Source organism: Paralichthys olivaceus, chromosome 1 (genome assembly GCF_024713975.1).
Source record: "Paralichthys olivaceus isolate ysfri-2021 chromosome 1, ASM2471397v2, whole genome shotgun sequence".
Taxonomy (NCBI): Eukaryota; Metazoa; Chordata; class Actinopteri; order Pleuronectiformes; family Paralichthyidae; genus Paralichthys; species Paralichthys olivaceus.
The window spans coordinates 13024873-13040696 of record NC_091093.1 but is presented as its reverse complement, the minus strand read 5'-3'; the positions used below and the strand labels follow the sequence as shown (position 1 = coordinate 13040696).

Sequence of the window (15824 nt, the reverse complement as noted above, 5' to 3'; positions counted from 1 at the left end):
TCTCCCAGAAAGAGAGGGAAATTGAAATTCCTCCCCCGGAGTCGACTTCTCCAAACTGTTAAGCAAGAATCACTTGTGTTGTAACTATTTTGATGTCAACATTCACACACACTCACAACCACACACACGTTGCCACAATCATTAACAGTTCTTCTTTCGATGCAAGGCAGACTCATCCACAACGCCCATAAAACAACAGCATCTTTCACTCATGTTTGTTTGTGTATTTGCAGGATTAAGCAAAAACTGCAAAACTGATTTCCACCAAACTTGTTCTAGGGATAGGGCCAAGTGATAATTACTACATTTAAAAGGATAGATTCATGTTTATTAGATAAGATTTGTACTTGTTCCATTTTTTTCAGCAAATGCCCCAACATGACATTGAGTAAGCTGTTACCCTTAAGTTACACAGACTCTTCTGTTCACACTATAGACTGTATTGTAAACGGAGACTTTCTATACAGTCTATTGTCCAACTGTGCAAAACTGTAAGGGTGTACATACTCACTGATCACAGTTCATTATCTCAGTATCTAGAGACTTGCTGATGAGGTCCTTTTAGAGGATGTAGCAATATGATGCTGTTGATCTGTAATATTTTGTCCACACAAATAATTTAAATGAAGTTATAACGCAATTGTGATTCGTCGCCTATAAAACAGTTTCAACAAAACAAGCTTCTACATATATGAAACCTTTAACCAAATACACTTGATTGCAGCGTTGTTGTATCAGTCTGTGTTATGCATGTGTTCCTAATAAACTGACCACTGAGTGCATTCCATTCCACATGACTTGTTTATGACGTTACTCTTTTAGTGAATCCCTCCGCCAGGCTGGACAGCTGCTGCTTTGAGAAGTAGTCCCTAACAGAACACATCGTTTCTGTTCTAGTATCCGTCGACACAATGGACATGAGTTAATAAAGTTGATTTACAAATAACATTAGTTGGTGTTTGAAGAGACTGTGTCGAAGCAGTGGAAAAGAAAACCGATCCTAAATCAGCCAAGTGGTGCTCTGCTGCTCCAGCTGTGACCCGTTACTCGGGCTGCGCGTTCAAGTGGTGTGGGAATAATCGCAAGAATTTGGAAAGTCATCGAAAATGTTTGCCTTGCGAGTTGTCAAGTCAGATTTGACATCAGCTCCATAAATAGTTTTTCATGTGAATTGTTATGTCCTTTGAAACTAATTTTACTTTTGTCACTTTTTGTCCCTTTAAAACGGTCTCTCATCCCTCACGAATCTCTCACAAGCACCACAGTGTATGTTTTTAGCCAATACAGAAAATCAATGATCAATGAGCATATGTTTTCAATTATTTAAATGTCTGTCAAACATGATCATTTGTCGTCTTTCTTTGTTGTTGTGCAAATGTTGTCACGGCGTCACTTGCGACACATTTCGTCCTCAGCGACCTTGTTTGAATCCACGTTCCGACTTCAGAACACGTGAACACCTCAAAAGCAGAACCACGTCTCAACTCGGGAAAGGGTGTTTTCCAGAGGAGCACGTGAACGCACCGCCAGAGGGACGCATAGCACGGAGCTCAGAGCTGCACCAGGTCTGACTCTTCTTCTGTTTATAACCTCTTTGTTTGGGGTGTGACTCCTAATCAAGTGCATGTTAAGTATCATCACATAATCTGTCATTTAACTGTGATTTTAGAACGAGCAGAATAACCACGTTTTCTCCATATCAGGACGAGGAGCAACAGAAACCCAATTAAAGCTGGTTGGGTTCTGGCGTGTCTTTGCATCAATGCTTGGTTTGGGACTGGCTGCAGATATTATTGTGCAATGTCAAGTGAAGACACTGAGTCCAGCTCACAACAACACTTTGTAACTTCAGGACAAACGCACATGTTGATTCTGAGTTGTTCTTGATATGGACATGAGGGTTTGTTGTTGAGATGGAAACAGATAAGCCTCCGTTAAATCTGTTTTCTGATCAACCTTAATAACTCCGTGGATTTTCACAAAAAGTGTTTTGTGTCAGGGTGTAACCGAATGTAAGTGGGCGTTAAGTCCTTAGAGAATTACGTGCTGCTCTGCTAGACTGTTACATTTGAACACATCCGGCTAAACAAGTCAAATAAAATAAGCGACTTCATATCCCACAAGTCTTTACGGTTGATATGTTTCCAGAGGTTCATGTGAGCTGTAGTTGTTCAACTTCGTTTAAATAAATCACACGTGAGAATGTGTTGGAATTGTAATTTGCAGTGTGTCACACAAAATAAGTATTTCTGACGCCATGAGGCACATGTTACTGCTTACTATTACTATAATAATAATGATAAAATGTATTTGTACAGTGGTAGTACTGGTCACTGCAAATCACTGTAAATATAAAATACACAATAAAAATGGCCTAAATGTTGAGCTCTTTAGTCAAGATCCAGAGTGAGTTTTGTAGAACTGAAAAAAAAAAGGGAATTTGTTATTGTACTTTAATTCTAGTTTCGGAGACAAGCTGGGAAATCTGGTGCTTTAAAGGTCCAGTGTGTAAGATTGAGGTGAAAGGGAACTATTGGCAGAAATTTAATGTAGAATAATCCTCATGATGTTTTCACTCGTTCATTTCATCTAAATTGTATGAATTATAGTTTTCTTTACCCCAGAAAAGGCCCTTTATATTTAAATACTTTATATTTAAATACTTTATATTTACATCGAGGGACCCTCTCTACGGAGGCCGCCATGTTTTTTACATTAGTCCAGACTGGACAAACTAAACACCTTGAGTTTTTATGACACTTGAAGGGTGCCACACTTTCTTTTTCATGTTTGGAAGGAGAGGGTGAGGTGAGGGGTGTTCAGCTGCAACATACAATTTCAACACTAGATATCACAAAATTCTACACACTGTACCTTTAAGAGGCCTCTCACTCAATGTCAGCATTGGCTCCAGTCCCTCTGTGACCCTCAAATGATTATTGGGATGGATGGATGAGCAGATGGAGGAATGGATGGATAATGTGTCTTCAATCAAAATGTCCCATTAACAGGCAGATACTGAATACTTAACAGTAAAAGCTCAAACTCAACTCAGTGAACACACGTAAAACAAATAACTATCAACTTGTGCACAGAAATATTCAGTTTATTATAAAATCTTCTCTGAAACCCAAAAAGGGCCTCAAACTCGTGTCATTTATAGGATGAAATATTGTTAACTGAAACCAAAGATAGAAAATCTGTGTTTATTGTGTTTTTATTTAATTTTCCTGCGACAGCAAACAATTCTATCCATAAAATGTCTACCATGCTGTACTCTGTGAGTGGACCAGGCGGGAATGATGCAAGTCTTCAAGGCACCACAGTGGGGGGCAGCAAACCTTTACACCGCTTCATGAAAGGGCAACCTAAGATTATTGGCGTGAGACACACACACACACACACACAGATGCGCGTGCTCAAATAGAAGCATTCAAGTCAAAAAGTATTCTTCTGCTGTCAGAGAAAATAAAAGTGTAAATAAAAAAGAAATGAAGAGGTCATGTTCGACATTGTTTTTGATTTTCTTTCAGGTCATTGTGTTGGTCTTGGGCTCCGCTTTCTTGATCATGCCCATTGCAATTTCAGAAGACTTCTTTAATCAACCTCTGTCGATAACCATCCCATCTGGCTTTTTGCAGGGAATTCTGGTTGGTATTACAAGTGGATTATTAGTCATATGTATGTATAGCCTATATAATTAAAACTCTACTCCTTTCACAGTGCATCATATGTGGGATTATGTATATTCTGACAGAGCACAATCCAACCAAAAAAACAGTAAGCACTGTTTTTATATTTATAAAACATTACTGGCAATGTTAGGACCACGAGCCTTGCAGATAAAACAGTTCATTATTGATTTAAATCCCCCTTCTGTTTCTGGCTTTTCCTTCTAAACCGATCATTTTAAGATCTTATTTATTGACCAATGATTCACTGATTTGTCTGCAGGGCTCTCCATGTTGTCTACATACTGTGTGAATATTACCAACTTTTATTAATGTTTGTCTGTCTGTCTCTGCTGGTGTTTGCATGTAGGTCACCATATCATTGGCCCTGAGTATTGTGTCGATAGTGGCGGCAACTTGGTGTGGCTTGCTAGTCCTGCCAGCAGTAACACACCGCTCATTCTCCAGGCAATATGTGTTTCCTGATGACAACATCACAGAAACAGAAGAAGCAGTATGGCCATCACATTATGAGGTGATTATTCATTTTATGGTTATTTGTTGTTGTTATTTGTTATAAAAATGACCTTTTAGATTCCTCTGTTGAGTTAAGGCTTTGTTATATGGTACTGAATAATCAATACAAACAACAAACGGTTTGTTTCTCTTAGTTTAATATCAATTGCTGATATTGATGAAAAGTGAATTTACTGATTAGTTAGGAATATAATGAAGGATCTTTTCCAGTGTTTATCATGGTTAACAGTCAAGATATCTGTGATACTACATGTCATACATTATGAGATCTTTGTGTTTTTGTTTAGGCCATGGAAATAAGCTTGGAGGGGATCTTTGTATTCTACAGTTTCTTAAGTGCAATCATTTTCATTGTGATGTCAACTCTGGCTGGAATTGCCCTGCGTTCCCCAAAGAGTCAGGTAAAACAGCACACAACTCCCACTTCCACACACATTATTCCAGACAGTGCTGAGAACTGTGAATGTAACTGGTCTGTATTGATATAGCACTTTTCTAGTCTTGATGACCACTCAAATCACTTTACAGTACAGGGTATTGCCATTCAGCCATTCACACACACATTCATACAGTGCAGCTATGGGCACACCTTTTCTATGAGGGGCAATTTGTGGTTCAGTATCTTGCCCCAAAGACACTACGGCATGCAGATGGGGAAGACTGGGATTGAACCGCTGACCTTGTGGTGAGAGGACGACCACTCTAACCTCCTTGATTATCTCCGCCCCTCTGCCGACTCACAGATGCACAAAAACAAATACACATCTATAAACTCAGACTGGGTAAAAAGAACATAATTTGGTCCTCGCAAACACAAAGGACATTTTTATTAACATATGGAGCGGGTAAGTGAGGTCTGATCACAAGTGGTCACAGGAGACACATTCAGCTGAACACTGACCACTTGTGATTGGATCTCTCAGGACGGACGTAAACACCAGGTCTGAACAGAACCTGAGAGTGCTTTACTTTTTCATCTCTTCAGGCCATTGTAGTGATGACGGCTGCACCAACTGAAACTCCAGCAGAATGAACCACAACATAAACGCAAGTGGGAGAAGAGAGAAGAACTATGAAGCAAACAAAGACAGAAAACCAATTTTCTTTGTGGACACAAGATGATCCCTGAGTCTTAATTATTAACCAGTACTAGCTAGCTTTATATACAAGGCAATACAGATTGTATGCATGTCTGATAGGTGTTGCCTTGTGGTTTTTCTGTGATCCATTACTTTATTTTATCGTCATCAAGGACCTGGTGCTTACTCTGCAGCCAGCAGGCGTTGGTGTTAAGTTTACACAGCTACGGCACAGAACGACGGCCTGGGTGAAACTGAGAACCTCCGGCTGCCCTTGACAGTTTTATGTGTTTTTTTTTACTATGTAAGCTCTTCTTTAAACAGCAACTCCATTAAACTAAAACACTTCGACACCTTAACACACACTGTTTTCTGTTTGCAGAAGACAGAATGCGAGACAGGGAGTGCAGTGGTATTCATATCGTGACTGGTGTTTCCCTCTTTTGTAACTATCACCATACGTTTGCAAAAAATTTGATTGTAGATCAGTTTATTGAAACAAAGGGAAAACAAGCTACAATTTAGAATATTTCTGTCTATCAATATCTAAAAAGGTTGGTATGAGGACGGGTATACATGTATGAATAACACAAATGAAATGTAAATACATATACAAGGTTTAATTATTCATAAACAAAAAAAGGCAATAAAATGCATTTATAAAAAAATGAAAGTACTATTTAATCATTTATTATGAAAAGCACTTGTATATCTACATAATCTGAACAGGGAATATAAATCACATTAATGACATGTGAAAGGAAACTGTTTTACAAATCCCTGTAACAGTTCAGTAGCAACAAAGGAGAAAGTAATTCAGTGATTACATGTAGTTGGTGGGGCTTAATGTGATGGAGCCAGAACGAATGAATTAGCTGCTCACATTGTGTACATGGGCCAAAGAAGAAACAACAAGGTGTAAAACAACAGCATATCTGCAAATACTGTGTGTAGCACCTAACTTCTGGTCAGTATTATTATTTTAATTATTAGTATTTTATTCATACCACTTCTGCTGCAGACTACAGTCATTTCTGGTAGCAAACAGTTGCTTATTTATGCATCAAGCACACACAGAAAGATTCATTTGGAGTCCCAATGTAAGTAGTCCATTAGGAACATAGAAATACTGATAATAGCTGCTTTCATTCACTTACTTGTTCACTGTATTTATTGGGTTTTTTCTGTCGTTATATGGACTATTGGCCTATAGAGGGTGTAGACACCCATGAATTTTGAATTGAATCTCAGAACCAAAATGCCCAAATTCTTTTCAGCCGTCTGTGTATTTATAAAATGTGGATGAAAATTATAATTGCACTGAGCTTTAATGCAAACAGACCAAAACATTAAAATGAACACTGGCCCTGAGTGACAGGACAATATACATTTCACTTTTGTGCCGTGTCCTCAAATTGAAGAAGCAGGGGGCTTGTGAAAGTCAGTCCTGTGGGTGCATCGCTGGTGAACACGCATGTGCTCTGTGACACGGTACTGGCGAGAAAAGGTCATAGAGCAGCAGGGGCAAGGGAAGGGCCGTACGCCAAGGTGGCTCCGTACATGTCTATTCAGAGATCCTCGCTGGCTGAAGGAGCGGTCACACAGAGAACACTGGAAAGGTTGGTGGAGTGGTGTTGACAGATGGGCCGATATATTTCTTGGCATGCTGGCCGAGAGGGTAGCTGGTATGCACACAGACAAGGTAGATGATATGGAGGCTTGTACACAGTCTGGTATACAAGGAGATGAACAGGCTGTCAAAGTGCTGCTCTGGTTTTCACCCTCCTCAGGGTTGGAGACAGCTTTTTGTATTCCTTCATCACCGGGTCTTTCCAAATTTGTCTTTCCAACCCAAGACTTAGTCTCACCCTCATCAAAACTCTCAGCCCCAACCATTGCCGCAGTCCTACTTTTTTTCTTGTCAACTCCTACTATAGATGTAGCGTCATCCCGTTGCTCTCTGAACCCACTCCCAAATATGTCTTTCTCGTCTGATTTGTGTTTGTAGGCCACAAGCAACTCTGCAGGTTTAGCACTAATGTCCAGCAGTAGAACCTGTTCTGTGGTTCCTGTAGCAAAGTGCGGCCTCAGAGACCTGTGACTTGTGTTGGCTTCCTCCTCCTCTTCATCACTGGACAGGTTTGAATAATCAGGGTGAGAGGGTTTGTGATCAGAGTCTCTGTGCAATAAGCGTGTGTCCTCGTGGGGTAGGCAGTGGTAATAAAGATGTCCGTGGTATGACTGTCCTACCACACTACACATGAGATCAGACATGTTGCTGTCCCCTTGATTTGTAAAACTTAAGCGTGGCTCTGTGATTTCTGAGAGTTCCAGAGATGTGCGGCGTTCACAGTCAAACAGACGTCCCCTGACATTATCCACAGCAGCAGTGGCTCTTTTCTCTTGGTTGTCAGAGTCATTTTCCTGTTGAGCAGAGACAGTATCATATATGCTTGTCTGGGCTTTGTGCAGTGTTGGGTACCAATCTTTCCTTGGTTCATAGGGGTTACAATGGAGCTCCTGTCTATCCATTCTATCCGGAACCCTGCTGGAATAACTGTGTTTGTCATTAGCTTCCCCCTGAGAGTCACTTCCTGTGTCCGACATCTCCACAGGAAGTGAAGCTCTCAGATCCTGGGAGAGCGTCTCCTCTGCTGCAGCTGACGTTGGGACGTTGTAACCATCAGACCAGTCCAGTTGCTGATGTTTGGAGGGTAAATCATCCAAACTGAGCTCAGCTTTATGCTTCAATCCCCTGATGAATCTGCTGCAAACCTTATTCTGTGGCACTGAATCATCTCCAAGATATTTAGTGTGATTTTTACTCTGAAATGAATCACAGTCAGCCTGGTGATTGTTATGATCCGTAATGTGGGATAATCCTTTGTCCATATGTTCATCATTTTGTTTCATAAAATAATCTGCATTGCTGTTGTTGTAATGTTGTTGTAATGTGTCAGATTGATCTCTGCTAGATCTGTAACATAAATCATGTTCTGTGCATTGATCAGAGCTATTCTGATAATCCCAACTCTGTGTTCCAGTCTGGTATTTACAGTTTCTATCATCCTGATCCTGTTCCCCATGGGAATTTTTTTGCTTAGTAGTAACACCCTCAGCGATGTTGTCAATGTCTGTGCTTGCTAATCGTGGGACGGTGGCTCTACTGGAATCGACTGAGGCCTTGGATACTGAATGGTACGAAGGCACCTCGGCCAGTTGGTGCATATCTGCTCTACTGCTGTGACATATGACAGGCACTGCCTCACAGCACGGATGTGGCAATGAAGAACACGGCGAGGATGACTTCCTCTTGTCCTCGACTTTCCTCTCCAGCTCCTCTTCTGTGATTGTCTGCCAGGTCTCTGCGTTTACAGTGCCAGCTACATGAAACTGATCCTTCTGCACCTCTTTGTCCACTTCGGACACTACATGCTCTTCAGCAGAGTGAGGGATATTTTGAATCAAACCCTGAGGTGTCAGATAAGTGACTGGTGTGCACTTTCCAGCGTTGACACCATCAGAGTAGTCCTCTGATATACTACTGCGATAACTTAAATCACAGGTGCTACTACAGCCCTTTGCACCATTTGTACCACATATATCTGTTTCTTTGCTTTTAATACAGGAATCCAAATCTGTTGAATGCATTTGCAGTACATCACATGAATACGGATGATCCTCTCTCTCCAGCTTCTCTCCTGTTCCATTCTGTCTTGGCAATGCATCAACGCCGCATGTTGAAGGTAGATGCTTACTACAGGAGTTTGTTGTAACGCTTTTACACAGCTCACTCTCAGTTCTGGTGGAAACATTTGCTTCATCTGCAACACTCGCCTCAGTCTTCTGCCATGCACTGAGAGCCTTTTGCAGTTCATCCATCTGCAGATAGCAGGCGGTAGTGAGCAGGCTGTAGTAGTACTGCTGGATTCGTGAGTATGGCAAAGTCCCAGTATAAATGTAATCCAAAAGAAGAGCCAGCACAGAGCCAGTCAGACACGGTGCCTGCAGTTCCACCAGGGCACCAGAGGAGGACAAGAGAGAAGAAAGCACTGGACTAGAAGCTGCCAAGACACATCTGCAGGAGCATAAAACATTATTAAATTAGACATACAACTCCCTATCTAAACAAAATGTTCTATTCTACATATGTGGGGTTGGTAACATGTGGCTCACCTGTGTGCAGGATACAGTTGACCTGGGCTCTGCCTCTGTCTGACCACACAGTCACAGAACTGAGCTCGCTGTCTTTGGCGGTTCAGGCTCATCAACAGTGATGCTGTGTGGCTACTAACTACCTGGGCACATGGTGATGCCTGGAGAGAACACAGCTCAGTCAGAAGTTCTGCTCACGTCCGAAGATTGAACAGACGAACGGCACAGAGCACCTTTTGCATAAAAGCTTAAACATTGATATACTTTTCCATTTGTCTCGTGAATGTTTTAAAGGATTTACAAGGATAATCTATTGCTCCCTGAGGATTCTGCATATTATTCCCCTGTTGGTATAGTTTTTACCCTTGTCGAGGGTGAAGGACAGACGTTGCATCGTATACAAATTGTTAAGCTCTATGTGATTTGGGGCAGAATCAAATAAAATTAGATTTGAGCAAAAAGGCACAAAAGTAATCTCTTCTGCTCCAGTTTAAAGCATGTATGATCATTAATTTGTAATGTTGATGGGTTAGGGACTTCAACCCTAACCCTTAGCACTTCAATTAGATTAAATATATACTTTCAATATGCATAGTTGTTAATATGTTTTAAGTGAGCTACTACAAAAACAAAGACAAAAAAATTATGAGTGATGCCTTTTAAATATCAGTGAAAGCTGAGTCATAACCTGTACTATCTTCATAGTTTAAACATGTAAATCGTGAAGAAATATCCTCTTACCTCCATGTTATATCAGAAGAGAAGCAAAAGAAAAACTATCCCGTGGTGTGCAGTCAAAGCTCCCTGTAGGTCCACTTGCAGTTGAATGGGGAACAGAACCTCAATTGAGGGTATATAGTCCCAGTCTACTATCTACGCACACTGTCTCATTCGGAAAACAATCACAAGCTTTTCATATTGGGAGCATGGCGTGACGCAAAGGGACAGGTGCATATTAGGAGGGCTGGCATCTAACGTCAGAGATTCCATGACCTGTTATGGAGGGGCGCTGAGACCGGCTCACAAAGCACCAGCGGGAGGCCACAGAACTGTGGCAAACAGATCCACTATATATGTTCACAGCATGAGAAGATGGAAGAGTAAAAGTTAGATTTTTTATTTGCAACCACAGCATTATTCAAGCTTGAACTAAATTCTCTAAGCGAGAGTGCTTTACATCGTATATCTCCTGCAGGAAAGTCAGAGGTCGGGGTCGTGTACAATTACAAAATAGATAGACAAAGATGACCCTTCTTGCGTTAAGACATTCGAGGCAGAAAACAAGTGCAGTAATCCAGAATTGAAGAGTTAAAGGTTGAACCAGTGTATACTCATGGTTGACAGTGCAGCACATACATGTCAATCTGGATTTTAAAATAAAGTATTCAGTGGCTTATTAGTTTTCCACTGCATTCTTACAGTTACACAAAAGCCACTGTCCAAACACTAAAGAAGAAATCTGTACTTTTCTATCAGTTTTAATTCTACACAGGAACGTAGAAGAGCTGCCCAACCCTCAGCTGACGCTTTGTTGACAACTCCATACCAAGTCATCTCTCCACCATGTGCTTGTCATGCTTTTTCATCTCCACTGCACTCTAAAGTTTCTGCCACCCCTCTGGCTGACCACGGGGCAGTAGTAGGCCTACATTATTTTCCCTGGCAACTGTGCAATGGAAATACTACTGTCACACACAATTCAACAGTCACCCAATTAAAATTAGTCCTGTGGGACTAATCAGTTCACAATGTGTACTTTCTAACTTTTAGTGCCAACTAGATATATGTAAAAAAGTATTTGCAAAAATATGTGTATCATGTTTTTAAAATAGGAAGTTAGAAAATATGTAAATATCAGCTAAAAATATTTAATAAACTGTAGAGTCATTTGTTTTTCATTCTCTTTTGTTATGAAGCCTGTTGTGTTTGAGTGTGTTTTGTGCACAAGGTGCCAGAATTAACCAAATGTTAATAAATTGAACAACTAAAATGATCACCTTGCAGCGATATGCCATCTTTACTGATAGATTAGATAGATTCTCTGTGTTGTCATTGTATAGAGTGCAAGCTTATTTTCAGCAGTCCAGATGTGCCTTCACTCATAATACAGCAAAGAAATAAAGTTAAGAGAAGAGAGAAATTCATTAAAAGACACAGACATCACATAAAATAAATCATTGCACTTTGTTAATACTTCATAGATTAAAATAATGAAAAGTGTGTGTGTGTGTATATATATATATGCAGTTGGATAGGCTAATGAGTAGAGCAACTGACTTTTGTGTAGTGGGCAGGGGGTGTTGTAAATAGTACATCACATTACATATCATTTAGCTCACACTGTGATACAAAAAAACAAGAATCATGTAAGTTCCATTAGTCTTCCAAAAAGCCAAACTAAAAGATATATATCTATATATAGTACACCAGTAGTAGTAGCTTGGTCTTGTCAAGGTTGATTTTCAGGTGGTGTGCGGGCATCTACTTGAATCTTCTGTCAGTCAGAGAGGCAGAGATTTGTGCTGCTACCTGTGTTTCAGATTGAAATAGTTCTAGAAGAATGAGAACAGAGGAGAGAGAGGCTGCTCAGCGATAGCAAGGAAGGCAGTCTCAGCTGAGTGGCCTGCCTTGAAACCAGACTGGTGAGGGTCAAGAAGGTTGCTCTGGGGAAGATAGGAGGAGAGTTGATTAAAGATAGTACACTCGAAGGAAGAAGAGAGACAGGTCTGTATTTGTTTACTTCAGACAGGTTGAGGGTGGGTTTCTTGGGGAGAAGGTTCACTCTTGCCTCCTTGAGTAGTCATGCTGGATAGTAGTAAAGTAGCAGTAATAGTAGTAAATAGTAGAGTCATACTGGCCAGGACATCACCTGGGTCGCTGGCTGGCTAACAAACCAAACAATAGTGGTGGTGGACAAAGAACAGAAGATGGCAGTAGGGATAGATGTGGCAATCCCAGGGGAAAGTGACATCAGGAAGAAGGAGCATGAGAAGATCGAGAAGTAGAAGGGCTGGAAGAACAGCTGGAACAGATGTGGAAGGTGAAATGGAATGTGATCCCCATGGTAGTGGGAGCATTAGGGGCTGTGAAAAAAATGAAGGGCTGTGACCCCCAAACTGGGAGAGTGGCTCTAGCAGATCCCAGGTACAACATCTGAAGCCTCTGCGCAGAAGAGTGCAGGAGCTGTGCAGAACCCTCAAACTCCCAGAACTCTGGTAGAGTACCCGAGTTTGAGGAAAACATACCACCCCCATGTGGGATGCTAGAGGGATTTATTATTTTATTATTTATATATATATATTACTGTTATGTATATTAAGGAGGATATACCTCCATAAACAATTCAAGTTGCATCCATGTCTATAATTGTGACTGAAGGAATTTCATCAAAGGTATGAATGCTTGAGTTAAGTTCAAAAATATATTTGGATGTTCAGTGACAGATGGAATTCCCCCCAGGCATTCATGATTGTGTTGACAAGAATGGGAAGCAGGTGAGGTCACAGTAACCTTGACTTTTGACAACCAAATTCCAATTAATGCTGGAGTCCAAGTCAACGTTTGTGCTGTCACCGGTGTGGCGGCATATAAATAAAATACAGAACTGGTGACAAATTCACAGAATAATAATTATAATAATGAAAGTAAACAGGTCATAGCTGAACAGAAAGCAAAGAGGGTCTCCCTTGGTGTGGCACGCACGCACGCACGCACGCACGCACGCACGCACGCACGCACACACACACACACACACACACACACACGCACACACGCACACACACACGCACACACACACACACACTTTTGGAAATCAAATTCAGGGAATGTATTAATAAATTGTAATGAGGATCTTATAATGCCTCAATGTGCATTAGGACTCTATAAGATTGAACTTGTAAGTGCCTGAAACTGACACTCAAGGTTACATCTGCAATTTTTATTATTGCAGCAACTGATGCCAAAATTTCCTGGCGCACACACACACACTGACATAAACACACACAGCAAACATCAAACAGACTGCATTGGACTAGGCAGCAGCGTGCCAGTGTGACATAACATTAAAACTCAACAGTTGTTCAGTTCTGCCATAGCTTACGTTCTGTGCTACCTTCCAGCAGGGATCTTTTTTCACATGCAAGGTGGATTCAACATAATCTCCATGCAAGCAGAAGGACAACACACCATGAAGGCATGGGACTACTTTTGTCCATAAATGCATCAAGTTCTTATCTTTACAGCTGCAGCAGAGCAGGCACACATGTACTGAAATGATTGGGTTTTTAAAAGCAGAAATAAGTGTGCAGCCATGCCAACAGCTCTGAGGCTCTGATGTTGATGGTAAAAAACACTTTGTTCACTCTGCTATATTTGTGGGGTTGAAGCAACTCCAAGCCTCAACACTAATAATGACAAACAAAATGTCATGTCTACCACAGCAGTACTCAAATGTCCATGGTCTGAGTTCCAATAATAACTAGAATTGCACTCAGAGAGTGCATAACTCCGCCATGGCCCAACAGCCACCTTATGAAACATGAAAATAGATTTTTATTTAGATCTGCACCAAATTGGCCACAGTCATAAATATCAGTCCCCTAAATATGCCAGATTTCTTCCATTAAGATTCAATCTTTATCAGAATCAGAATCTGAATTCCTTTTTGTCCCAAAATTGGGAAATTAACAATCTGAGATATCCAGGAAAATGTTCCTTATCTTACAAAGTTAAATAAAGCAGTACAAAATCCGATCCACACTGAAATCCATCATCCACATCCTTCCACCAAGTGAAATCTGTCAAGCAGTGTTTGTGTAACCCTGATTGGCAAACACACAAAAACATAACCTCCTTTAGTAGAGGTAAACATTCACAACACATGGCAAAAAGATAACGTAACCTCCACACAGGACCACAGACACACAGTAGAAAGTCTCCTGCAGTTTACAAGTTCAAGTTCCATTTATGCTCATGTAACATGAAACATCATCTTCATCTTGATGTCTCTCTTTTACCCACATATCCTAGTCATGATATTTGGTATTCTTGGCTCTATGGCTTTGCACTGCACACACTGATCTTAACACCACTGAAAAAACACATACAGCAGCAGAACAGTGTGTCAGTGTAAAGACTCTGCCGCCATCAGGAGTACCAAGGAGCAGAGTCAGTCAAATTGGACACGAGAGAACTCAGAGGTGACAGAGGATCTTGTTGACCTTGAGGATGTGATGCTTACGAATGACTTCTTATACTGAAAAACATATACATTACAATACATCATACACATGTACCCTTTGACTGTCTCTTCACTGTTCATTCAAAGGAGGGATCTGCAATCACACGACGTTGTGAGTCAGCGATGCCAGCTCTGAGGGGAAAGCAGCAGACAGCTGCTCTGATCAGAAATGCGGACGTGTCATGGGCACATGCACGTGATGCACCCACTACCCCACACTAGGTCATCAACTTCATCTGATGAAGCTTTTACTTCCCAAGACATTTCTGGTGAAGCTGTTGTGGTGTCTGAAATGCCATGTGTAGTCCTCCCCATAAAAGAAATGTATCTTTGGGTTCGAGGTCCACAGGTCCTGAGGAATTTGGAGAAAGCCTGAACAAATTGTAGGGCATTTGGTCACAGTTTGAGCTAGTGCCTTCTCTCTTCCTGTCACCGGACAACTGAGAAGAGCTGGATGGAAACCAGATGTGTTTTCTCTAAATTAACGAAAACAACACTCCTTTATAAACGAGGAGTTAAAGTTGCCCCCTGGGAAGAGATTCACATTGGCCCTGAATCTCTCTCCAGGCAGGAGAGATGCACATTGACCCCGGATCTCTCCATAGGCAGATTGCATTGCTTGTATTGATGCTGAACTTTTCCGTAATAAACATTTTATACAATTAAGACGGTGTCATCTGAGATTCCTTCATCATCTTCACATCATCGCAACCCCAATATACGACACTGTAATTGTTTAAAAGTAGGAGATTTCCTTTCCTTTCAAAAATAAACTGTGGACATTCAAACATTAAAACCATATTCATTGGTAAATATCGAATTTGCTCCAGTGGGATCATTCAGTTTTAAAAAAGGTTTCCACAAGACTTAGTTTGGGCACTGGAATATTTACTGCAACCCATAATCAATTGCATGGCTTTATGTTTGATGTTTGACTGGCTGAACCGACAAATGAGTATTAATATTATAATTTATACAGTTACAGTTACAGTTGCTCCAGCCAAGAATAGAGATGCTAATCATACTTATAAATTTGGTAATTCAATTATACTTGTCTTGTTTTTGTTGTGTAACCAACACATAAGGCAACAGCTGTTTAATAAATCAAATAATAACTTGCTTTCTTAAACTCAATTGTTAATT

At 40.7% G+C, this 15824-nt stretch overlaps 2 protein-coding genes across 3 annotated transcripts; one reads left to right on the top strand and one right to left on the bottom strand.

Moving 5' to 3' along the window:
* The first annotated feature begins 877 nt into the window (after window positions 1–877).
* On the top strand, window positions 878–5646 carry LOC109624801 (membrane-spanning 4-domains subfamily A member 4A-like). Of its 2 annotated transcripts, XM_020079718.2 has the most exons (7): window positions 878–1565; window positions 3240–3382; window positions 3534–3650; window positions 3724–3780; window positions 4042–4206; window positions 4496–4609; window positions 5194–5646. In XM_020079718.2, the coding sequence occupies exons 2-7, from the start codon at window positions 3260–3262 to the stop codon at window positions 5239–5241; spliced, it is 624 nt and encodes a 207-aa protein (XP_019935277.1). In that variant the 5' UTR covers window positions 878–1565; window positions 3240–3259; the 3' UTR covers window positions 5242–5646. The 2 variants fall into 2 exon arrangements, with proteins under 2 accessions (XP_019935277.1, XP_069377995.1); XM_069521894.1 differs by lacking the exon at window positions 878–1565 and having other exon boundaries at window positions 3112–3382.
* Window positions 5647–6697: 1051 nt separating this feature from the next.
* LOC109624835 (uncharacterized) lies at window positions 6698–10320 on the bottom strand. Its single transcript, XM_069535904.1, has 3 exons — window positions 10184–10320; window positions 9464–9603; window positions 6698–9365 (listed from the first exon to the last, which is right to left on the bottom strand). Exons 1-3 carry the CDS (start codon window positions 10187–10189, stop codon window positions 6698–6700), a joined length of 2814 nt encoding a protein of 937 aa, XP_069392005.1. The 5' UTR covers window positions 10190–10320.
* Between the last annotated feature and the right edge of the window lie 5504 nt (window positions 10321–15824).

Excerpts from the sequence above, each read along its gene's own strand:
- LOC109624801 (XM_020079718.2), top strand. The coding sequence starts at position 3,260 with ATGTCTACCATGCTGTACTCTGTGAGTGGACCAGGCGGGAATGATGCA. Across the intron at positions 3,383-3,533 it reads GGCAACCTAAGATTATTGGC|GTCATTGTGTTGGTCTTGGG; the intron begins GTGAGACACACA and ends ATTTTCTTTCAG. Across the intron at positions 3,781-4,041 it reads ACAATCCAACCAAAAAAACA|GTCACCATATCATTGGCCCT; the intron begins GTAAGCACTGTT and ends GTTTGCATGTAG.
- LOC109624835 (XM_069535904.1), bottom strand. Across the intron at positions 9,366-9,463 it reads CAACTGTATCCTGCACACAG|ATGTGTCTTGGCAGCTTCTA; the intron begins GTGAGCCACATG and ends ATGCTCCTGCAG.